The sequence below is a fragment of the Narcine bancroftii genome, chromosome 7 (genome assembly GCF_036971445.1).
Source record: "Narcine bancroftii isolate sNarBan1 chromosome 7, sNarBan1.hap1, whole genome shotgun sequence".
NCBI lineage: Eukaryota > Metazoa > Chordata > Chondrichthyes > Torpediniformes > Narcinidae > Narcine > Narcine bancroftii.
The window spans coordinates 150,770,462-150,795,754 of record NC_091475.1 but is presented as its reverse complement, the minus strand read 5'-3'; the positions used below and the strand labels follow the sequence as shown (position 1 = coordinate 150,795,754).

At 41.6% G+C, this 25,293-nt stretch overlaps 1 protein-coding gene and 1 non-coding gene across 2 annotated transcripts in view; both read left to right on the top strand.

The window, feature by feature from the left end:
- The window catches only part of cep295 (centrosomal protein 295), a 115,923-nt gene that overhangs the window by 58,149 nt on the left and 32,481 nt on the right, over positions 1-25,293 (top strand). The window contains exons 18-22 of the mRNA XM_069890827.1: positions 993-1,087; positions 17,762-17,903; positions 18,129-18,371; positions 21,294-21,448; positions 23,897-24,053. Of these exons, the coding sequence (XP_069746928.1) occupies positions 993-1,087; positions 17,762-17,903; positions 18,129-18,371; positions 21,294-21,448; positions 23,897-24,053 (792 nt within the window). The remainder of the gene's footprint in view (positions 1-992; positions 1,088-17,761; positions 17,904-18,128; positions 18,372-21,293; positions 21,449-23,896; positions 24,054-25,293) is intronic.
- LOC138740224 (small nucleolar RNA U2-19) lies at positions 4,859-4,933 on the top strand. The gene has a single exon (XR_011342756.1). It is a non-coding gene; the product is annotated as a small nucleolar RNA U2-19 (small nucleolar RNA).

Sequence of the window (25,293 nt, the reverse complement as noted above, 5' to 3'; positions counted from 1 at the left end):
TGTCAGCCACAAACGAGCCTGCAGCTGACGTGGACTTTTTACCCCCTCCATAAATCTTCGTCCGCGAAGCCAAGCCAAAGAAGATTGCAGGGTCTGTGACTTGGGATCTCGTCCAGAGATGTCTGTAAGGAGTTTGTACATTATTCCCATGTCTGCCTGGCTTTTTTCCAGGTGCACCATTTACTCACAAATTAAGCTACAATCCTCTCCTAAATGTATAGGGTTGTAGGTTAATTTTGATATAATTAGGGCAGCATGTGTTTAATTGGCGGGATTTCACTTCCACTGTATAGGTACACGATCCTTTATCTGGAACCCTTGGAGGACAGTGTGTTCTGAATTTCGGATTTTTCTGGATTTCAGAAAGCCCACCCGAATTGTGCTGCTGTTTCGACCCCCACCCCCCTTCCAAACCCTTGGCCACATCCCCAAACCGCCAGTCCCTCAGCCGGCTGACTCGTGCTGCCGCCTCTCTCCCCACTTGCCGGATTTTGGAGCTTTCTGGATTTTAGATGTCCGGATAAAGGATTGTGTACCTGTACTGTGAATTTAAAAAAAATTGAATTCCAAATAAAAATCTTAAAAGAAAATAGACATAGAAAAAGCTCGTTTCACCCAATTTTTTGAAATTGTTAGTCTTCCTTAATGGGTGCTGTATTTGTATTCCAGAGTTTTATTTCCAGAATGTAATTTAAAATGCCTGGATGAAAAGATTGCATTTCAGTGAGTTTTCTGATTATTTGTCAATGTCTCTGCATAGCTAACCAATGACTTTAATCACTATGAAGCTGTGCCATACTATATGAATTTTAAAAAAATGAGTAACATTGGTCTTGGATAGGAAATAAAATGTACTTATAGTAGAACAGATAAAATAACTGACTTGAAGATTGATGATCTTGATGGGCCAAAAAACGTCCTATTATTTTCTATAAATATTCTCATTTATTTTATGTCTAGTTATAAATTGATCCTCTTTTCAATGCCTTCAGCTTCTATTTCAAAGTCACCAAGTTATTTTCCATATGTTGAAGATGGTGCGCTTGAAATCTGTGACCCAACATCATTATCATCCAGCACAAATAAGGTATTTACTTAATTATTCACTCTTCACTACTTGGGAGTGTTGCAATTTGTTCTGGGTATTTATACTTTTAAAAAAAAAACTTCATCCTTAATAGAGTAACACTGCGTTTGTGCTTACCCCTTCTAATAATTAGCTAATTTTTACCTAAAACATAGAATAAACTAATGTAATAATCTGTGATAGGTTTCTTGAATATGTTGCAAAATCTACAATGGAACAAGGGATCTTAAATTCTTCTTGTGCCATAAAACAGGTTTTTAAAAAATATTGTATTTATGATCCCCATGGAAAGAGTGATCACGGCATGATGGAATTTCTCCTGCAAATGGAAAGTTTGATCTATAACCAGTATATTATGGTTAATTGAGGAAGACTACAGCAGGATGAAAGCCATGTTAGCTAGCGTAGACAGTGTAAGTATGGTCCAGGGAGGCAGAGGAGCATCTGCAGGACAGCTTTGAATTGGTGGACTGGACCATATTCAAGAAATCAACCTTGAACTTGAATGACTACATTCTCCACATTATGCTCCCCGTCAGAGTCCATGTCCTTCTTGGTAAATACTGATGCAAAGTATTCCTTTAAGTCATCTCAAACAGTTGGCTGTTCCAAATATCACTTAATACATGAGCATCAAGTGCAGCTGGAGGATCAATACCTCAGTGAAAAAAGCTCTTGTATCCATCTAAATTTGTAAAGAATGCCATGCATGCACTGTTTTTGCATTTCCTTGCATATAATTTTTTCGTTCATTTTTGAAATTAAAGTACTTCTTGTGCCAGTTAGTTTGCAACTATAAGCCTTGTATCTCAGCATTAAATGTTTCTGATCATCCAATATCAGCACTCATAAGCAGCCACTCCTCACAGATGTAGAATCACTGCTAGGAGAATGTCAGTAGTGGGCATTATTCACACCAAATTCCTGGCATAGCTGGATGGAGATCAGGACTTCATGCCAAGTTCCATTCACCTCCAAACAGCAATGGAAAATGTAAGGTATTGTGCTAGGTTTCCAGTACTGACAGTAATGCACTTTGATATAATGTTACAATAGCACCGTTTAGTGCTCATTCAATGTGCACACTCATTTCTGAGGATACATCCTGAGTGCAAGGCCAAATGTCAAAATATGGTCATTGTGGGTTTAAAGTCAGTACTACCTTGCAATGTTCCAAATGCATTGCAGCCAATGGAAGTAGTTTTGAAGCACTCTGACGAGGAAATAATAGTCTTTGTTGTCTGTAGTTGGGAATTTGAAAGCGACAGTACCAAAATAACCTCTGATACGACGGAACACTGAACTGAGCTACATAATGGTGTAATGAGATTTTATACTTTTGGGGGTGCGGGGGAGTAATTAATTTTATTCATACTATTAGCTTTGACTTAGCTCTATAAATTGAGGTGACTGAGTGATGTGAGCTTTTCAGTGCCCTACCAACTCCACAGGTACTTTGAACAATTTTGTTGAAAAGGCTGGTTGAGATTATAAAATTGTTCAAATGTACAACATGCATCAGATATTTAAGAAGAAATGCTATGACTTTGAAGTTATTTGAGTATCATGCAGAAGCATTAACTTTCTTGATAGTGCACTAACTTGGAACTACATCTGCTTTGGGAAATTTGTTTTTCCCTTCAATAATTAGAAAACTGGCAGCATCTTAAAATTATCTGGAGGACTATAAAGCAACATTTTTCTTTATTTAGTTTTCCTCTAATTTATCTTTGCCCTCATCTTTTTGTGGAAATTAGAGCATATTTTTCCCTTATGTGATATTGTAGTTTAATTTTTTTTAAATAGAGTTGCTGCACGATAACAGGTCACCCAATTATACTCAATTAATCTACAACCCCTGGTACACTTTGGGGGGTGGGAGGAAACCAGAGCACTCAGGTGAAAACCCATACCTACACGGGAGAACATACAACAGATAACGTAGGATTCGATCTCTGGTCCCAAATGCTGACTCTGTAACAGCGTTGTGCTAACTGCGGCTCTTGGAATCTAAAAATTAACCCTGAACATGAAAATGGTGGAGTAAAGCTCATTTCCAAAAAATAATTTTGAGCTATAATGTGAAGTTGGTTTAAAAAAAATCTGTTGGTGCCATGTGGTGGCCCAATCAGCAGTAGGTTTTCTCTAAATAGATTTCAGATTTGTTGTTGGAGTATACGCATGGCATCACATACAACCCTGAAATTCTTTTTCATGTGTGTGTGGCAGAATTACCACTAATTAGTAGTGCAAAAAAAAACTGTATAAATCTAAACAAATAGAGAACTGTAAACAGATAATGAATGTAAACAAACTGCAATACAGAGAGAATAAATAAAAAAAGAAAATCAATAAAGTGCACAAATAAGAGTTCTTAAATGAGTCTCTGATGGTGGAGGAGTCTGATGGTGGAGGGGAGGCAGCTGTTTCTGTACCTGGTGGTGCGAGTCTTGTGGCATCTATTCCCCATTCTCGATGGCAGCAGCGAGAACATAATGTGTGTTGGTTGGTGTAGGTCTTTAATGATTGCTGCTACTCTCTGATGGCAGTATTCCCTGGAGATGCACTCAATAGTGGGGAGGGTTTTTGCCTGTGATGTCCTAGGTTGTATCCACCACCTTTTGGAGGGCTTTATGCTCAGGTGTATTGGTGTCCCCATATCAGACCATGATGCAGCCAGTCAGCACACTTTCCACCACACCTGTGTTGAAATTTGCCAGGGTTTCTGGTGTCATTACCAAACTCCTGAGGAAGTAGAGGCAGTGACATGCATTTTTCATGATGCCAATGGTGTGTTGGGTCCAGGAAAGATCCTTTGAGATTCACCCTCTCCACCCTCTGGTCCCCCCCCCCCCCCCCCCCCAGTGATCCCTGAATTGTATACATGTGGCTTTCCTTGCCTGAAATCAACAATCAGCTCCTTAGTTTTGGATATAGAAAGAGAAGGCACTGGGTTCAAGTTTCACTCCAAAGACTGGAAAACAATCCAAGGCAGACACTGTTCTGAGTAACTATATTAGGAGGACACACCAGCTGCCAATCAAAGTTTGGTTCTGCCCCACCTATTAGTGCACATGTTGCCGTTAGACCTATGTAAATTACCTGACTGCACTCTCCAGACTGCCTTTACTTGGCCTTGGGCCATTGGCTGCTGAAATTGGATTAACTCTCCTGGCACCGAGCCATTGGGGTCCTGTAAATGATCTGGGATGGACCTTCTAGCTTTCCTTTGCTCTTTCTTGACTCGTGGCCCGCGAGTATTGGGTTAGGGTGAGTTCCGAGGCCAGTTGGTTGGATCCATATCTGCACAGGTCAAGGGGTGGGGGCATGTTGCATTACCATTTATCTGATTGTTTACTGTATGTGTGTTTGTACCATTCCTAATTACCCACAGTGCATATTCATCCCCTTGAGAACTGTGTGTTTAAGTTAATTTAGCTTTTAGATTCCATTGTTTCCTCTGCATCTCTTGAGAATGAACTTGTGCTTTTTAACCTTTATCTCAGTCTAGTTCTTAACCTCTGGGACCCACACGAAGCTTCACTTGAAACAGTAACACCAGTCACCATGCTTAAAGTACTCATTAGTTGTGTAGCACATGTTGTATATTTTACACTGGCAATTTTTGATTTTTTTTTGAATATCAGGGAATTAAGAGCATGGAATTAATAATTTATAATTTTATTGAAGGAGTTGTCTTTGCTGTACAAATGTTCTGTTTTTCAACATTTTCTCAGAATTTTTTTCTGAGATCCGCTGAGTTGTTCAGTTGGTCAGTGATGAAAAGTAGCCAAATCTGATCATTATTTGATCTAAATAATGAATGATTAGTGTACCGACCAGAGAAGCAAAACTTGTTCTTGCGTGTGCGTTCTTGCGTGTGCGTTCTTGCGTGTGCGTTCTTGCGTGTGCGTTCTTGCGTGTGCGTTCTTGCGTGTGCGTTCTTGCGTGTGCGTTCTTGCGTGTGCGTTCTTGCGTGTGCGTTCTTGCGTGTGCGTTCTTGCGTGTGTGTAATGAATGCTTTCTGTGTAAGTAGGTACATCTTCACTTGTATATTTTGTACTGAGCAATGATGTAAATATATTTACACTGATTTATAAAACTTTCAGTGATGTTCACTACACTTGAACTGAGCTCAGTACTGAATTTGTTTTTGTGAATGTACTGAATGTTTTTGTCCAAGTGCAAAGTGGTGTGACTTGGTTGACATTGTAGTGTTTTTTGTCCTGAATGCATTGTGTATGTGCAACTGACTTGCTTGGTTTGTACTGAGCAAGGATGTAAATATTTTCATTATGATTTTAACAATATCTTCAGTGATGTTTGCTACACTTGAACTGAGCTCAGTTTTTGTCCAGGTGCAAAGTGGTATGTCTTGAGATTGTAGCTTTTCTGTGGGTGCTGGATGCATTATGTGCATGTGCAACTGACTTGCTTGGCTGAGACTGATTTTTGTACTGATTAAGCTTGTTAAAAAATGTCATTATTTTAAAAATATCTTCAGAGATCTCCATTCCACTTGAACTGAGCTCAGTAGTTCATAATGGTGACTTTTTATGCTGTTAGATGGTTGATTTAATGCTTTGATTCTTTTTTATTCTGTATACATCTCAATAATCAAATGTTTAAAATCTCTGAGTCTGCTCTGACTTGAACTGATTGCAATTAGGCTTGAGAGCTTAGAAATATTTTAAATACTGGTATGTAAATAGATGAAATTGACTTAACTTTCTGTGAGGCAATTTATTATTCTCAAATGTAAGGATTTTTTGGGGGCAGATTTTCTTGCAATCAAACTTAAAATAATCTTGTTAGGCAGCATGTTGTTTCTAATTTTAGTTGGTGGTTATCTTAATTCTAGTTTGGCATTCAATTGTTCCTTTGGGAAATTTAATACAATAACACTGTTATCTTCTCTAAAGGATAATTGAGGGATAACTAGTTATGGAATTAGCTTGAAAGTTGGTGGCTTTGGGTAGGGTACAACTGGGGAAATGCAGGTCCTTAAAATTATTTTTTAATTGCTACTGGTCACAGTTTAGACTTGGAATCAATCATTCCTTAATTTATGTTTAAACTATGCAAACAATTTTCAGCTTGATATCTCAACATGCTAACATTTAGAATCTTGCAGTTTACTAAAATGATAACACATACAATTTTCTCATCATAATACTACTCAGGTACTTGAACATATATACAGTTTGGGTTACTGTGATTAATTGTTCTGTATTAAGAATCAGTGCAATTTCGTTGTGTTAGGAAGACCAAAGCCATTGTCCCCACAGAAAAAAAACTATTCACAGGCATTGACGCTGTCTTCCTGGCAGCTTCCTAAAACTGGACCAGACTATTTTCAATAGTGCTGACATATTCAAGCCTGAGATAAACTTTGGCTCACTTGTGTGACTAGCTAAGATGACTCATTTCTACTTTGATCCTGCCCTATCTTATCTGCTGCTGGCATTCCCAGCTGAGATTTTGTTACTTTTACTATTTTCCCACCCAAATTAATTTGAGGTCATTCAAATTGTCATTACCCACCTTGAAGTTTTTTCATCTATTCCTTCTCCCACTGTATTGTTACGAGCTCAGAGGACCCCAAAACCCAGCAGCAATGGATATTCACCAAGACAAATGGTTACTTAAACAAAAGTTGCTTTTAATTATCTTTAAACATGAAAACTGAATTACACTTTAATTTAACTAACCTAACTTAACCCCCTTCTAATTCTAAGTGCACGTATATGTAATGTGTGTGTAAGTTCAGAAAAGTTCTTTGATTCACAGTCCAATCTCACTTCTCATTCCTCCAAGTTCACTGGTTGCAGGCAATTCTTCTACTGTACACAGAATTTAACATTTATAAAGTTCACCAGGCTACCGCTCAGGAAGGTTCTTGTCGACTTTGAGAGAGATTTGTTGTTCCAGGACATCCACAATTGATTCCTTTTTAATCAGCCACTCCAGTGTCTTGCTGACGAAACTTGCCCACTTCAGGGTTCTCCAGATGATAACCTCTTTCTTTCAGGTCACCACAGAGTTCCTTTCTTTTTCCCTTATTCCTAGTGAAACATTCAATAGCCAGTCTTCTCCTCTTGCATGAACCACAAGAGCTTTGACCAGACAGTCTTCCAAGTGGGGCTTTCCACACAGTCCCAGCTGCTTCTGCTGGCTGTAACACTGTATAATGCGCTCTCTCTCTCTCTCTCTCTCTCTCTCTCTCTCTCTTTCTCTCTCTCTCTCTCTCTGCTTACAACACCACATGACCCTCTTACAACATTTTCAGAGAATCTATGGCTCCACGATCTTTCATCTGTTGCCTTTTGTAAACAAAAATCCATTAGCGAAGTCTCTTGAGCATTCTCCAAAGCTCTTGCAAAAGCTATGGAGTTGATATGACATTAGCAGAGCTCCAGTATTTGAAATAAGATCTGTTTTAGTTTTTGTATGTAACCTACTCTAACAAACCTTTCCCACTTTCTCCCCAAAACAAATATATATTCTGTCACAGTATGCTTGCTGGCTTTCTTCACTCTTAGTTGAGTGATAATTTGATTACTTTAAAATTTCTTTCTTGTTTTTAAATTCCCTCATCACTTCACCTTTTATTACTAAACTCATTCAACCCTACATAAGTTTGCAAGACATTGTCAAGTCAAGATGGTGTGTGATGTGGAGGTCGCTTTGTTGATAAGAAGCTCCCACTTACCTACTATTTTCGTCATTTGTATGGTTTTTGGTTTGTGAGGCATTGGAACAGTCAAATTAAATAATTGATGTACACACTGTGGCACCTGGGCATTAATGGTGAATGAAGTGAATGTTTAGGCAAGTAAGTTGCTTATCAGTCAAGTGAACAATTTGTCCTGGACAGTGTCCTGCTTGAGTAGTATTGGAGCTGCATTCTTCTGCACAAACTGAAGAGTATTTCATTGCACTTATGGCTTGTAGCTTGAAGATGTTGGAATGGAACATGAAGATATCAGAAGATGTTGCAAGTTGCCCAGCCTCCAACCTGCTTTTGCAGTCTTGGTATTTTATGTGGCTGGTCTAGTTAGGTTTATGGTCATTGACTCAGGATGTTCTTTCTATGGTTGGGTGATTAACAATGTTAAGGATTAGTAATTAAAATCTCTCTTGTTGGAATTGGTTGGTGTCTTGACACTTTGAGCCCATGCTTGAATGTTGTCTTGGTTTTGTGAATGCAGGTTTGCACAGCTTTATGTGGAACTGAACATTGCAAAATTATCTGTCAGTCTTTCAAAGGCATCTCTCTTCAGAAGATTCTTTAAAACCACTGCTGTAACCATGCTTTTTTGTCACCGGCCTCAATACCTTATGTGATGAAGCATACTTTGCTAACATTCATGTAAAGTATCTTAAGATGATCTTTCAGTTTAATTAATTACAAACCATTTCAGTGACTTTCTCGGACATTTATAAATTATTGGTGTGATTGGGATTTTGTTGGAGGTACTCATACTGATGGGCTTACCATATTTTGCAAAAATGAAGCTGGTTGTGGTTGGTCAAGTTAACATTCCACACAGACATCACTGAAGGAGTTTCTCTGGGCTTGTCTCAGGCTCAGTCATGTCAGTTGCTTCATTCACTACGTTGCATCAGAAGGTCAAAAGTGGAAATGTTAGCTGATGGTTGCTCAGTGTGCATTACATTTCACCGCTCCATGCCAGCTGAAGCAATCCAAACCTGCCTGTGTAAACAAAAACCTTGACAACATTTAAAAAGAACATTCGTACCACTTAATTAGCAAACAATGATCTAATAAGAGAATCTGTCTATTACTGATATTCATTGGGGTTTCTATGAAATCCTGGAGAGTTGACATTGACCAGGGAGTTATTTGGATAGAAATACTTGTGACTACAAGAGCAAATTGGATGTATGGTAGTGAATAATGCACTTCCTGACACAGCAGAATCTGTGTTTCGGGATATGTTAGAATAGTTATGGGTTAAATATGTCTTTCAAAGATATAGATTATGGGGATTTAGTGTAGGCTACATTTCACAGAGTAACACTTCACAGAAGACATTTCATTTAAAATGCAAGAGCTTTGCTGAAGCTAGACATTTTGTTACTGGTTGGCTTTGCAGATACAATGGAACTTCTTTGGAAAGGACTTCTGAAGGAGGTGCTAATGGAACATAATGTTGATCATGTCCAGGCTCAGGATGCTGATAAAATCTTTTGACTATTGGGTTTGGAGCCTTGGAAGAGGTCATGTGGTTTTTACAAGCAGAGATAGAATAAACAAACAGGTGATTTCTCTTGGGTGGGTTGGGGGGTGGGGGGGAGAAGTCAGTTCTACAGTAGCAGTTGAAGCTGAAAAATAACAAGCTGGCAGGCTTGTTGAAAAACTCCATTTTGAAAACTGGTTGAGATTTTTGAGTTCAGCCTATTGAAATAACCCTTGTAGTCCTTTCAAGAGGAAATGGCTGGCTAAAGTGTTTCTCCTGAAATAAGGGAAGCAAGAGGAATTCTGTGGTGACCTGGAAGGAGAGGTTATCATTTGGAAAGCCCATGATGGGCCAAGTTTCTTTGGCAAGGCACTGAAGTGACTGATTGGAGGAAATCAGTTTGTGTGTCCAATGAGCAACAAATATTTCTCTGAAACCAACAAGAACTTTCCTGAGCGGTAACCTTTTAACTTTAAGCACCAGAGCACCATAGTGTTGCCTGATACTGGTATACTTGGAGAAGTGAAAAGTGAATGATTGGACTGTGTAACAGAACTTTCCTGAATATGTACACATTGCATACATGTGTGCTTAGAATTAGAAGGGGGTTAAGTTAATAATAAGATCAATCTTATTATTGTTTAAAGAAAATTTAAAAGCAACTTTTTTTTAAGTAACCATTGTCTTGGTGAATTTCTATTGCTGCTGGGCTTTTGAGTCCTCTGGACTTGTATCTGAACCAAAGCCAATAACTCACAAAACTGGAGTTATGTGAATTATAGGTTTTTATTAGCAAGAACATGGTAGTGTTAGCCATCTGCAAGGCTAGTCCCAATCTGAGCTGAGAGCAGTGCACAGGAACACTTGTTTGCAAGCAAGCTGGCTGCATCCCCCTGCCCCCCACCCAGTCAGCCTGTAGCGCTGGTCCTCCATACCAGCTAGCTGCGAGCAACTATGTTATACATACAAGCATGTGATACCAAGGATCACCACACTTGCCCTCCCTTTTTAAAAATGACGAAAGCCAGCCGTGACAGACTGGTAAAATAATGGACTAAAGGTGAAATTAAGAGTACACAAATGGAGTATTAATAGTTACAATTACAGGTTGAGTTTGTCCAGCAACTTGATGTGATGTCTGGACAATCTCAGCTCTTGCGGTGGTGAAATTTGAGTTGGACACTCTTGTGGTGATGATACCTGAGATGGAGAAGGTCCAATGGTTGGTGTCGTAGGGGATGGTGAAAATGATGGAGTCGAGGGTGGATATTCAGCAATGTTATTTGTAGGTGTAAGGTTAGATTCTTGTGGAAGAAAATGGACGTGGCGGGGGTGAGGAGCCCATTAGTGTGATCGACAATTGTTCATCCCTGTGCCCCAAGAGTTTGGTGGTTGGGTACTGTGCGGTACTTGTGTGGTGAGCTGGGTGCTGGAGGTGGTGCAGATTGGGATGGAAGTAGAGACTCAGGTGCCCCAGCTGGTGCGAGATATCAGATAGACTCTGTGTCCTCCGTTCCCATCTGGAAAAACAAAAAAAGCATAACGTGGGTTAGCATGAAGAAGTTGAACTTGTTTGACATATGGATCTGATTTGCGGGTTCTCGTATGACGCTTGAAAATAGCATGATTCCAGGAGGTGTGAGCCAGCGAGGCATCGTCGTTCTAGTAATCTTCCACATTGGAACACAGCTCAGCGCGGACATTGGCGACTTCAGGGGTTTCTACGAGGCTCTAAAGGCTGTGTACGGCCCCTCACCCCAAGTCCAAAGCCCGCTGCGCAGCTCAGACGGCAAAGTCCTCCTCAGCGACAAGATCTCCATCCTCAACCGATGGTCAGAACACTTCCAATCTCTTTTCAGTACCAACCGCTCAGTCCAAGATTCCGCCCTGCTCCAGCTCCCTCAACAGCCCCTAAGGCTAGAGCTGGATGAGGTTCCCACCCTGGATGAGACATATAAGGCAATCGAACAACTGAAAAGTGGCAAAGCAGCAGGTATGGATGGAATCCCCCCAGAAGTCTGGAAGGCTGGCGGCAAAACTCTGCATGCCAAACTGCATGAGTTTTTCAAGCTTTGTTGGGACCAAGGTAAACTGCCTCAGGATCTTCGTGATGCCACCATCATCACCCTGTACAAAAACAAAGGCGAGAAATCAGACTGCTCAAACTACAGGGGAATCACGTTGCTCTCCATTGCAGGCAAAATCTTCGCTAGGATTCTACTAAATAGAATAATACCTAGTGTCGCTGAGAATATTCTCCCAGAATCACAGTGCGGCTTTCGCGCAAACAGAGGAACCACTGACATGGTCTTTGCCCTCAGACAGCTCCAAGAAAAGTGCAGAGAACAAAACAAAGGACTCTACATCACCTTTGTTGACCTCACCAAAGCCTTTGACACCGTGAGCAGGAAAGGGCTTTGGCAAATACTAGAGCGCATCGGATGTCCCCCAAAGTTCCTCAACATGATTATCCAACTGCACGAAAACCAACAAGGTCGGGTCAGATACAGCAATGAGCTCTCTGAACCCTTCTCCATTAACAATGGCGTGAAGCAAGGCTGTGTTCTCGCACCAACCCTCTTTTCAATCTTCTTCAGCATGATGCTGAACCAAGCCATGAAAGACCCCAACAATGAAGACGCTGTTTACATCCGGTACCGCACGGATGGCAGTCTCTTCAATCTGAGGCGCCTGCAAGCTCACACCAAGACACAAGAGAAACTTGTCCGTGAACTACTCTTTGCAGATGATGCCGCTTTAGTTGCCCATTCAGAGCCAGCTCTTCAGCGCTTGACGTCCTGCTTTGCGGAAACTGCCAAAATGTTTGGCCTGGAAGTCAGCCTGAAGAAAACTGAGGTCCTCCATCAGCCAGCTCCCCACCATGACTACCAGCCCCCCCACATCTCCATCGGGCACACAAAACTCAAAACGGTCAACCAGTTTACCTATCTCGGCTGCACCATTTCATCAGATGCAAGGATCGACAATGAGATAGACAACAGACTCGCCAAGGCAAATAGCGCCTTTGGAAGACTACACAAAAGAGTCTGGAAAAACAACCAACTGAAAAACCTCACAAAGATAAGCGTATACAGAGCCGTTGTCATACCCACACTCCTGTTCGGCTCCGAATCATGGGTCCTCTACCGGCACCACCTACGGCTCCTAGAACGCTTCCACCAGCGTTGTCTCCGCTCCATCCTCAACATCCATTGGAGCGCTCACACCCCTAACGTCGAGGTACTCGAGATGGCAGAGGTCGACAGCATCGAGTCCACGCTGCTGAAGATCCAGCTGCGCTGGATGGGTCACGTCTCCAGAATGGAGGACCATCGCCTTCCCAAGATCGTATTATATGGCGAGCTCTCCACTGGCCACCGTGACAGAGGTGCACCAAAGAAAAGGTACAAGGACTGCCTAAAGAAATCTCTTGGTGCCTGCCACATTGACCACCGCCAGTGGGCTGATAACGCCTCAAACTGTGCATCTTGGCGCCTCACAGTTTGGCGGGCAGCAGCCTCCTTTGAAGAAGACCGCAGAGCCCACCTCACTGACAAAAGGCAAAGGAGGAAAAACCCAACACCCAACCCCAACCAACCAATTTTCCCTTGCAACCGCTGCAATCGTGTCTGCCTGTCCCGCATCGGACTGGTCAGCCACAAACGAGCCTGCAGCTGACGTGGACTTTTTTACCCCCTCCATAAATCTTCGTCCGCGAAGCCAAGCCAAAGAAGACATTGGTGGTTGTGCAAAGGAGGGAGCAGATGGAATGTAGCGCGGTTGGAAGAAGTTAATGCCAGCGGGAGACAGGGAGGCATTTCATTTTGAGAGCAAGGAGTATGGCCTTCCAGATTGTGGAGTTCTCTTTCTCTATTTGTCTGTTACCTTGTAGGTTGTAGCTAATGGTAAAGCTGCTGGCAAAGCCTCTGGCCAGTAGGTACTGGCAGATTTCATCACTCATGAAGGATGATCCCCGGTCACTGTGTATATATTCTGGATAACCGAAGAGGGAGAAGAGGTGATCAAGGCACTTGATCATCATAGGATGTGTCTTTGCAGGGAATTGCAAAACGGAAATGGGAGAATTCATTGATAATGGTGAGGATGTACATGCTGGTATTGGTGAAAGGTAAGGGGCTTTGAAGTCGATACTGAAGGGTTCGAATGGACTAGTGGATTTGATGAGGTTGGTGCATGATGGTTGGTAAAACTATGGTTTGCATTCTGCACAGATTTGGCATTTGCGAGTGACTGCACGAACCTCATCAACAGAATAAGGGAGGTTGCATGATTTCACGAAGTGGTAGAGCCTTGTTACCCCAGGGTGGGATAATTGATAGAGTAATTGGAGTTGAGTGAAATTTAGAAGGTTCATTGAGTTTGCCCGAGCGTTTCAGAATGTTGTAGTCGCAGGTGGATAGTTCCAACTTCCAGCAGAGTTTTTGTCCTTTTTAATTTTGCTGCGAGCCTGGTTGTTGAACACGAAGGCCACTGATCATTGGGTGAACAGTCTATGTGCCAGATAATGTTGCCAGTGTTTAGTAGCTTTGACAATTGCCTGAGCCTTTTTCTCAACCGACGACTGTCGTATTTCAGGGCCCGGCAGGGTGTGGGAGAAGAAGGCAATGGGACTACCCGCTTGATTTAAGGTAGCAGCTGGGGAAAAATCTGAGGCATCACTTTCCATTTAGAATGCCTTAGATTTGTCAATAGCATGCATGGGTGCTCTGGCAATTTCTTGTTTGATATTAGTGAAAGCAGCACAAGCTTGTTCTGAGAGGGGGAAAGAGGGCGTTTTGATAAAAGGTTGGGCTTTATCAGCGTAGCGAGTTACCCACTGGGCATAGTAGGAGAAAATTCCAGGCATCTTTTAAGGGCTTTGAGTGGAAGAGACCGTTAGTTCCATGAGAGGGTGCATCTGGGCTGATCATACAATTTTTGACCACAAATCCCAGGACAATTTAGTTGCATAGAAATGCATTTTTATTCATTGTATGTGAGGTTTAGGTTCCAGGCAACTTTGAGAAATTAGTCGAGTGGTCCTGTAAGTTGTGACTGCATATTGTGACATTATCTCAGTAGGGATAGGTGGTGGTTAGGTTATTGTCATCCACCATGTGGTCCATCGCTCTCTGGAATACAGACACTCTGTTAGTGACCCCAAAAGGGACACCAAGAAATTGATACAGCCTACCATCAGCTTCGAAAGCCTTATAAATATGGTAACTTTCATGAATAGGCAGCTGGTGATGGGCAGGTTTCAGGTCTATGGTGGAGAAAACCTTGTAGTGACCTATTTTGTTCACTATGTTATTTATTCTTGGTAAGGGATAAGCATCCAATTGAGCGAATTTGTTTATAGTTTGGCTGTAATCGACAACCATCCAATTGAGCACACCAGGGATTTCTGCTGGGTTCAATAACGCCTTCCTGCAGTAACTGTTGTACTCCTGTCGGCAGCAGAGTGGTGCCGGCTCTTGGTTGCTATGTGTCTGCAATTGGATGTAAGATTGGTGAATAGTCACAACAGGGACACTCTCACCGTAGAGAGGTTGCAGGAGGGTTGTCTTACTAACAGAGGCGGATGAGGTCCATAGTAAGCTGGGTTACACTTTCTGGCACTGGAAATCCAGCCCAAAGAGCACAGGAGCATAGAGATTAGGTAAGATGAGCAATCGGAAATCTTTATATTCAGTGCCCTTAATCGACAGGCCGGCAAGACCATAGCCATGTACCTCTGCAGTGTGGGAGGTAGAGGCTAAGCAAATTTTATGGTCAGTGTTTTGCACTTTGAGAGCATAGAGGGCAGCCACATGAGAGTGGATAAATCTGTTGGTGCTTCCACTGTCAAACAAGCAGTTTTTAGGGTGTCCATTTACTTCAATATTCAGCATGGAGCAGGTTAAAACATGGCAACTTGCCTGATTTCGTTCCAGCAAGGTCAGCGTTGCATCATCCTGTTCTTCATGGTGCTTATCTTTAGAGGTCGCTGTCCAACTAGATTAGTACAAAGCATTGTGAGCCAGTGGGAGATTTTGAGATAAGCAGGCAGAGGAATTGATGGCTTTTCCTGCTCTTCTCCAGAGATAACCGCAGTTTTGGCGGCCTTTATAGAGAGCCCTCTTCAGACCTTTCAGTAGTGGCCCCTCTTGCCGTATTTAACACATACAGACTTTCTAGGAGCAGATTGGGATCTCCAATGCTTAGTTTGTCCACAGAGGTAGCACTTCAGCTGATTTCGTGGAGCCACAGCCACGACAGGGTCAATGGCGAGACTTGAGTCCGGCCATTTGGGCGGTTTGACAGAGTATCAGGTAGATTAGGGGCAGATGGCCATGATTCAGCAGCCGGTTCAGACGAGTTGATATTTCCCCCCCCCCCCCCTTCTAAGTGCAAGGTCTAGAGACTTGGTGATTCTTATACCTTGATTTAAATCTTGCTCACCTGTCTAGCAGCCGCTGTCTCACATAGTTTGATTTCACTTGAGAGACCAATGAATTCAGAACCAGTATGTCAACAAATTCTTCTGCAGGCTCTACTCTCTTCTCTCCCCATGTCGGGAAGGATCAGGATAAAATCACTGATCGACTCTCCTGGCTGCTGCTTGCATGTAGCCAGCAAGTGGTTGGCTTGCACTTCTTTCCACTGGCCCATATATATCTGGGACAGAAGTAGGAGTAGGTTCTGCTTATTGTCCACTATCCCAGCCACATTTAATAATGCTTCCAAGCACCGCAGCCAATGTTCAGAGTTGAGGTCTGGGTGCAGGCATTTTTTCCGGCGGTGTGGGAGGCTGCACTGGCTGCGGGGCTTGAACGTGCACTGGCGCAGCAGCCTCTAGGGGAGGGAATGGAGGCAGTTGTTGAGCCTCTGGTGGCGAGCCCGTGGTCCTCTGACTGCTCCATTGTCTTCATCCCCCAACTCTGCTTTTGGATCGAGCACTACTTTTGAAATCATCTCAAACTAACTTCGCTAATAAAATTGAACCGCAGTCAATAACTCATGAGACAAAGTTATGCGAATAACATAGGCTTTTATTAGCAAGAACATGGCAGTTTTGGCCATCTACGAGGCTAGTCCCAATCTGAGCTAAGAGCAGTGGACAGGGAACACATATGCAAGCAAGGGGGTTGCTCCCCCTTGTCAGCCTCTAATGCCAGGCCTCCATACCAGCTAGCAGCGAGCAACTAGAAGCAACTACATTCAACATACAAACAAACATGCAATACCAAGGATCACCACAATAACAGAAACAAGAAGTCTGGTATATGTTAGAACCATAGAACATTACAGCAAAGAAGGCCCCTTTGGTCTTTGTTGTTTGGCTGAACCATTTTTGTTTACCTAGTCCACTGACCTGCAGCCCATAGTCCTCTATACCTCTACCATCCATATACCTGTTCAAATTCCTCTTAAATGTTAAAATTGAGCCTCATTCACCACCTCAGCTGGCAGCTCATTCCACACTCCCACTGCTCTCTGTGTGAAGAATTTCCCTCAACATTTCCCCTTTCACTCTTAACACATGTCCTCTGGTTTGTACTTCACCTGCCCTCTGTGGATAAAGCCTATCTGCATTTATTCTATCTCCCTCATTATTTTAAATATCTCTATATCAAATCTTCCCTCATTCTTCTACGCTCCAGGGAATAAAGTCCTGACCTGTTTAACCTTTCCCCGTGACTCAGTTCTTGAAGTCCGGGCAACATCCAAGTACATCTTCTCTGCACTCTTTCTATCTTATTGATATGTTTCCTGTATTTAGGTGACCAAAACTGCACACAATACTCCAAATTTCACTTCCCTAATGACTTGTACAACTTTTACATAATATCCCAACTCCTATATTCAACACTTGGATTTATGAAGGTCATTATGCCAAAAAGCTCTCTTTACAACCTTATCCACCTGTGACACCACTTGATCACCACTCAAAATACTCAACATCATCAAGCCCAAAGCTGCCTGCTTGAATAGAACTATATTACCACCCCAAACATTCTTCTGTCATCAGGGTACTCTGGCTGCAGTGTGTACCCTTTACAAAATGCAATGCAGATATTCATCTATAATGACATGATAATACCCCTCAAACTTATAACAACTTCCACCAATAATGATTGGGGAAGCAGTGCATCAGACTGTTGCAACCTGCACATTCTGTTCTGTGTCGTATACCTTTGTGACTTGGACAAACATTGTATTCCTTGATCATCTCTGGATTTGAATCCTTGTGTTTTCTGCGCCTCAATATTGGGATTACCTTTGCCAGAAAGACTGCAGCATTTGTTCCCCATTAACTTCTGAGGGCAAATTGTAATGTGCAATGAATGATGCTCTTGCCAGGGATACCCACACCTGAATGGAGGAAATGTTCTACCTGAAATTTATCTCTGCAGTATATGTACAGTTAAGCATCTTGTTTAATATTTTGGTTGTGGTTTAAAATTATTTATTTTTATGCCTACAGATATTTACTCACTATTCATCTAATAACACACATACTTTTAATGCTACTGAAAAAACTGAAGCAGATCAAATATCTATTACAACATTGTCTACTGGGAGTTTTCCCTTGAGTGAGCAGTCAGCTCCTGGTCTCATGAATTCAGGTTTGTAACAATGATTTAAATATATTGAAATATTTTGGTTTCTTCTGTCAGTCAACAAGAAGTGTAGTGTCAGTGTTGAACCTAAAGTATTCAATTCTGAATCATCAGAATTTTTTTTTTAAAACTCACTTTCATCCTCGGTGGCTTGTACAATTAAAAGTGTACAATTATACTTGCACTAAAATTACTGGCAATTAGAATATTGTTCATTTTTTTAAATTTCAGCAGATGATTTGCAGTGCGCTATTCACAATATTCACAGTAGACAATCAACTTCTCCTTCATCTGTCTGTACATCAAGTTTCCCATCTTCATTTCCTGTAGCCCAGGATACAATGAAGACACAAAATCATCTTTCTACTTCCAATGAGGAAAATTATACTTCTAATGAAAACAAAATTAAAAACTTAATTGAGAAGTATACCCAGGATTTAAACAAATTACTGGATTCGGGTAAAAAGTGGCACGGTATGTGTAATTTGTTTAAAACTATACAAGCCCAGAAAATGTTATTCATCCCACCAACCTTTGAACAAAAATAGAAAAACTAAACATCAGTATCTTCAATACAGTATTCCTGAAGACTGGGAGAAATTCAGCATTCAACAGAGGAGGACAAAAGGATTAATTAGGAACAGTAAAAGGGATTATGGGAGAAAGCTGGTAGGGAACATAAAAAATGACCCCAAGCTTTTATAGATATGTCAAGAGAAAGAGATTAGTTAAGACAAATGTAGGTCCGTTACAGTCAGAAACAGGTGAATTATCATGGGGAACACGGACATACATGGCAAGCCAATTGAATAACTACTTTAGTTCTGTCTTCACTAAGGAAAACATAAATAATTTTCAGGAAATAGTAGGGGACCGAGTATTTAATGTAAGGGAAGGACTGAAGGAAATAAATGCAAGTCGAGGGGTTGTGTTAGGTAAATTGAAGGGATTAAAGGGAGATAAATCCCCAGGGCTGGATAGTCTGCATCCAAGAGTGCTTAAGGAAGTAGCCCAAGAAATAATGGGTGCATTAGTGATAATTTTTCAAAGCTCTTTACATTCTGTATTAGTTCCTGAGGTTTGGAGTGTGGCAAACATAACCCCACTTTTTAATAAGGGAGGGAGAGAGAAAACGGGAAACTGGACTAGTGAGCCTGACATCGGTAGTGGGGAAAATGCTAGAGTAAGTTATCAAAGATGCGATTGCAGCACATTTGGAAAGTAGTGAGATTATCAGGCAGTGTCAGCATAGTTTTATGAAGGGAAAATAATGTCTGAAAAATCTAATAGAATTTTTTGAGGACGTAATGAGTAGAATGGATAAGGGAGAACCAGTGGATGCTGTATATCTGGACTTTCAGAAGGCTTTTGATAAGGTCCCGTACAGGAGATTAATATACAAACTTATAGCACACGGTATAGGAGGTATGGTATTGAAGGGGATAGAGAATTGGTTGACAGATAAGGAAGCAGAGCAGGAATAAACGGGTTCTTTTCAGAATGGCAGGCAGTGACTAGTGGGGTACCGCAAGGCTCAATACTGGGACTACAGTTATTTACAATATATATCAATGACTTAGATGAGGGAATAGAAAGCAGCATCTCCCAAGTTTGCAGATGGCATGAAGCTGGGTGGCAAGGTTAGCTGTGTAGAGGATGCAGGGTGACTTGGACAAGTTCAGTGAGTGGGCCAAGGCATTGCAGATGCAATATAATGTGGATATATGTGAGGTTATCCACTTTGGAGGCAAGAACAGGAGAGAAGATTATTACTTCAATGATGTCCGATTAGGAAAAGGAGAGATGTAACAAGACCTGGGTGTCGCTGTGCATCAGTCATTGAAAGTGGGCGTGCGGGTACAGCAGGCAGTGATGAAAGTGAATGGTATGTTGGCATTCATAGCAAGAGGATTCAAGTACAGGAGCAGAGAGGTTCTACTGCAGCTGTACAGGGTCTTTGTGAGACGACACCTAGAGTATTGTGTACAGATTTGGCCTCCTTGTCTGAGGAGAGACATACCTGCCATTGAGGGAGTGCAAAGAAGGTTCAGTAAATTGATACCTGTGATGGCAGGACTTGCATATGAAGAAAGGCTGGATCGACAAAGCTTATACTCACTGGAATTTCGAAGATTGAGGGGGATCTTACAGAAATGTATAAAATTCTTAAGGGATTGATCAGGCAAGATGCAAGAAAGTTGTTCCCAATGTTGAGGAAAATCAGAACCAAGGGACACAGTTTAAGGATAAGGGGGAAGTCTTTTTGGACTGAGATGAAAAAATAAATTCTGAGTTGTGAATCTGTAGAACTACAGGAAGTAGTTGAAGCTGGTTCTTCATCTATATTTGAGGGAGTTAGATTTGGCCTTTGTGGCTAAGGGCATCAGGGGATATGGGGAGAAGGCAGGTACTTAGTAGACGATCAGCCATGATCAAAATGAATGGTGGTGTAGGCTTTAAGGGCCAAATGGCTGACTCCTGCATCTATTTTCTTTGTTTCAATACCTCCAAATGTTCAACTGTTCCCATCTGCTCTATTAACTGACCTCCATATGGAGTCAAATGGTGGAATCTGGAGGTACTGGGAAATCCAACTTTGGAGTGCCATTTACTTGATGCCCTATTTATTTGAGTGTAAAGATGTTGTTTATTGCACCAACTATAAAATATATATGGTTTTAAAGTTTCAAGTTCTTAACCTTTAAACATTTTACAATTACTCATTGCAATTTCAATATCTGAATATCAAAGTCACTTAAAATGTTGAAATTGCCTCCTAATTTTGTCAGAAGGCAAGATTGAATTGCTAGTCATGGGGTGTATCTTTCTTGGACGCAGCCTCAATAGATGCCACTAAGATGTTATAACATGTCACCAGATTTTCCCCTTTCTGGAGGCCATGGTTAGCTTGTCACTCCTACTGCATCTGGTCCAGTTAAATATGATCCAATATGGACCAGAAGAAATATTCAGAGTGAGCATGGGCAGGTTAGCTGGATTGATGTTTATTCCTTTGATCAGGGTGCCCAGATCCAGGGTAATATCCTTAGAGCAAGGAGTTGTCCATTCGTGACTTGTGAGTAGAAATTTCTTCACCCATTAGTGAAACTTTGTAATTCTCTACCAAAGAGGACTGAAGGCTTAGTGAATGGTAGAACAAACATGTGGTACTGATTGGCCTGCTTCCAATGTTTCTCAGTGTTATGCTAGGACTTCAGTTTATTGTATTATTGGCTGAGGCAAAATAGAATGTTTAATTTTTAGTTCATTCCACAGCACATGTACTTTTGTGAAGACTTTGTTCAATTTTTTAGTACAGTAATTGACAAGTTTTATTTCTGTTTGTATAAGGAATGTATTTTTATTATCTTTTAATTTATTATCTTTTCTTTACAGGCTCTGGAAATGTTTTTGAAATCTCCGACCTGCAATTCTCCAATCTCTTTCATCTGCAGCATTGTCAACAGGATTCAAATGTTGTATTTCAGCCTTTAGAGTCCAGACCTAACTTTAGCAATTCCAGTTCTTCCTCATCTCCAACCTCCAGCAAGGTGCTGAGAATAATTTTAATCTTGAGACTAAATCATTGATCTTTATTTGTGCACAGTCTTTTGTAGTGAGACCAAGATACCCCATATTTTTATGGGAGGTAAGAAGGCAAGGAAGAAGATTACTCTGGCATTGCCAGAAATGTATTACTTGTGGTCCATGTATAAAATTATAAATTGGTTCAGCTTAATTGTATGTTTTTATTTGAGAAAGGACTTTAGAGTTCCAATATTCTCTGTGGTCTAGACACAAAGCAAAATTATATTTTGTTCATACTTAATATCTTTCGAGGTTATTAAAGCTACCAATACATAATGTATTAATAGTTGCAATTGATAAGATATTAAATTCAGGAATCTATAATATGGGTGATTCAGCAGAAAGGGCTAGAGAATCAAGAATCAAAGGGCTAGAGAATCAAGATGGGATTCCTTGTGAGAAAGCTCTGGTGGGAAGGGGAAGGGGTTTTGAAATGGCTGCAGATTTGTAATATAAAGACTTGTCCCGTAAGTCTGCTAAGAGGGGCCGATTCTCGGTGCCAGAGTCTGTACTTGGGCCGAAGAACTCGCCAGGTAGCGATAGCGGTGCGCCCTAGACCAGTTCCGTGGAGGATGCCTATAGGTCTTCCTTGGGGGCTGTCCTGATGCCGAGTTGGACCCAGGGTAGTTCTTCCACCCAGTTGGGGCCAGTTAGCCGCGCCCTGTGGGCCGATTTGAGGTGGTGGTTGAATTGTTCCATAAGTCCGTTGGCCTGGGGATGGTCGGTGGTAGTATGGTGTAGCTTAATCCCCAGGAGGTTTGCCAGTTCTGACCAGAGGGCAGATGTAAACTGTGCGCCTCTGTCGCTCATCATGTGTGCTGGAAAACAGGAGCCAGGTTGTGGATCGTGGGCCGCAAGATTGTTACCTGCCAGATGCCGGATGTCCGTGGTGAACTCGGAGAAGTAGGACAGATGTCGTTGCTGGCGCGCTGACCATGGATCTTTGACTATGGCGAGGGCTTGGGTTAGTAGCTTGTGGTCAATAAACAGTGAATGGTCTGCCCTTCAGGAAGTACCGGAAGTGTCTGATGGCCAGGTAAAACATTTACTCTGGACATTGAGGGCAGGGAAGAACTGTTTATGGCAGACAGGCTGAAAGCGGCACACTTAGACCTCAGCCAGCCGGTGGTGGCAGCCCAAACCAAACAACAAGGTCGGCCACGTAAGCAGTGAGACACGTAAGCCGGTTCTGGGGGGGGGAGAGGGGGTTGTGTGGCAACACACATCGATAGCTGGCAAACTGGCTTCACGTGTTACTCCACGTTAGCGGAGCAGTCGTGTGAAGATGGCACCATTAGGGGTTTCAACAGCGCCTCGTGGCTTGGGCCATGGTGTGTGCCTCCAGGCAGCGTGGTGACATCACAGCCAGCGCAGGGCGGAGCTCATGCTGCCCCTTAAAGGGGTGAAGATTCAAATCCGTTCAGCTGAAACCTGTACTGACCTGTGTGTTTCAGTCGTTGTAGCCACTGCTACACAGTAAAAGTTATTTGAATTAGCTTTAGACTATGAAAGGAAGCAAGTTTGGAAATATTAATGTGAATGTTGTGATTTGTTTTCAAACTGTTTTAAGGATCCATGCCTGCTTTTAACGTTCAACTGATGATTTTTATTTTTCTATTAAAACAGTGTACTCTGGAGCTGTTATGTTCCGAGAAAGCAGTTTGGTTTGCAATTTTCCATAAAGTTAACTTTTCTCCATTGAATCTTGTTATAAATTGATGTGTTCCTTTGGGTACCTTTACTCTCAAAGGTAATGTCCCCATAGGTACATGCCTAAAGGCAATGAAATTCTGATAGTTTTATAGGTAGAAGTGAAAAGGCTGTAATTTTAATTAATGGAAAATCAATGTTGCATTCTTTTATAAAGTATCGTTTTACAAGTATTTATAGAAAATTGACTTGTCAGCTTCCAAAGCAAATTTTTTGAGTGGCCTCCCTTGCTTTGAATTGGCAGCCTGCAATCATTTTACATACATCAATTGAAGAGGTTACCATGTTAATTTCTAAAGCAAATCCCAAAAGTAACCTCCCACTGTGAACTGGCAGCCCTTGATCATTGTCCTTCATAAACTTGTTCTGTTTTCGATATATATTTTATTTTTTCTCCAGTGAATTCCATAAAAACAAATTTTTATTCCATATCTCAATTTATAATTTGTGAATTCTGTCAGGACAAATTTCCATCACCCAAATTACCATAGGAGGTATACTGAATTTTTAAAAATTTAATGAACAGTTTTACAAACTTCATAATTATATTCTTGACATTGGAGAAATGTTAGCAGTCCTCATGAACTCTACTAACTCTAGTTAGTTTTGAAAGTATTCATTTTGTGATAATTAGCTGGGTGTGATGATTTATTCATGAGCCATTTACCAAGCTATGAGTAACTTTTTTTGAATAATTCTAGAATTTGAATTTTGCAACTATTGGTAACACCTCAGGAAATCAGCATTCTAACCGAGCAACAAGCTTGGAGATGCAGCCTTCTACTGGCATCATAATATCGACCCCTGACTCCAGAAGAATAGATCAAGTGGAAGAGAACATTCAACACTCCTATGATGGTGAGTGTCTGCTCTGTGGAGAAAATAATGTACCATTAAGATGTTCAATTAATATTACTGAAAACAAGGATGTAAATTAGCCAAAAGATATTCAGCTGGGAACCAGCTTAAGCTTTAAAAAGAAAAAAAAATCATGAAATGCATCAATGCAACAAGAGGCGTTGGCAATCTTGAGGGACATAAAGGTAGATTAATCTCGAGGATTTGACAAAATGTATGCGAGGGTATTGGGAGAAGCAAGGGAAGAAATTACTAGGCCCTGGCAGGGATTTTTGTTTTATTTTAGCCACAGGTGAAGGACTGGAATCTAGCCATTTTTGGGACTTTAAAAAGATCTTCATAAACAGGCCAGGGAGCTACAGGCTGGTGAACCTAATATCAGTTACTGGCGGGAATTCTTAGAGGAAGTATTTGTCTCATTTGGAAAGGCAAAGACTGATTTAGGGTAGTCAGCATGGTGTTGTGCATGAGAAATTACTTCTCATAAGTGTAATTTTGAGTTTATTTAAAAGGCAGACAAAGGCAGAGTGATGACTGTTTATTTGGTATGGCTTTTGATAACGTCCTGCATGGCCCACTGGTCTGAAAATCATGAGATCTGGAGTGAGCAAGCCAATCAAATTTAAAAAAAAATTGACTTGGTGGAAGGAGTCAGAGGTGGTGGTGGAGAGTTTTTCATAACTAGTAGTGTGTTGCAGGGCCCCATGGTCGCCATTATATCAATTTGTCTGAGCATGTACATGGTACAGGTACATGATCCTTTATCCGAACATCTAAACTCCGGTAAGTGGGGACCGGCGGTTGGGGGAGGTGGCCAAGGGACCGGCAGTTGGGGGAGGTGGCCAAGGGACCGGCGGTTTGGGGAGGCGGCCGAGGGACTGGAATGGGGTGGGGGTGGATACGGCAGCACAATTTGGGTGGGCTTTCCAAAATCCAGAAAAATCTGAAATTCAGAACACACTGTCCCTCAAGGGTTCCAGATAAATGATTGTGTACTAGATCTGGAGTGAGCTAGCCAATCAAATTTTTTATTTTAAAATTGGCTTGGTTGGAGGAGTCAGAGGTGGTGGTGGAGAGTTGTTTTTCATAACTAGTAGTGTGTCGCAAGGTTCCATGCTTGCCATTATATCAATATGGATGAACAAGTTTTGAGATGAATCCAAATTGTTGTGAGTGGACAGTGAAGAAGGTTTACGACCGGTTCAAGATCAACAGAGAAAGTGAGCAAAGGAATGGCTAG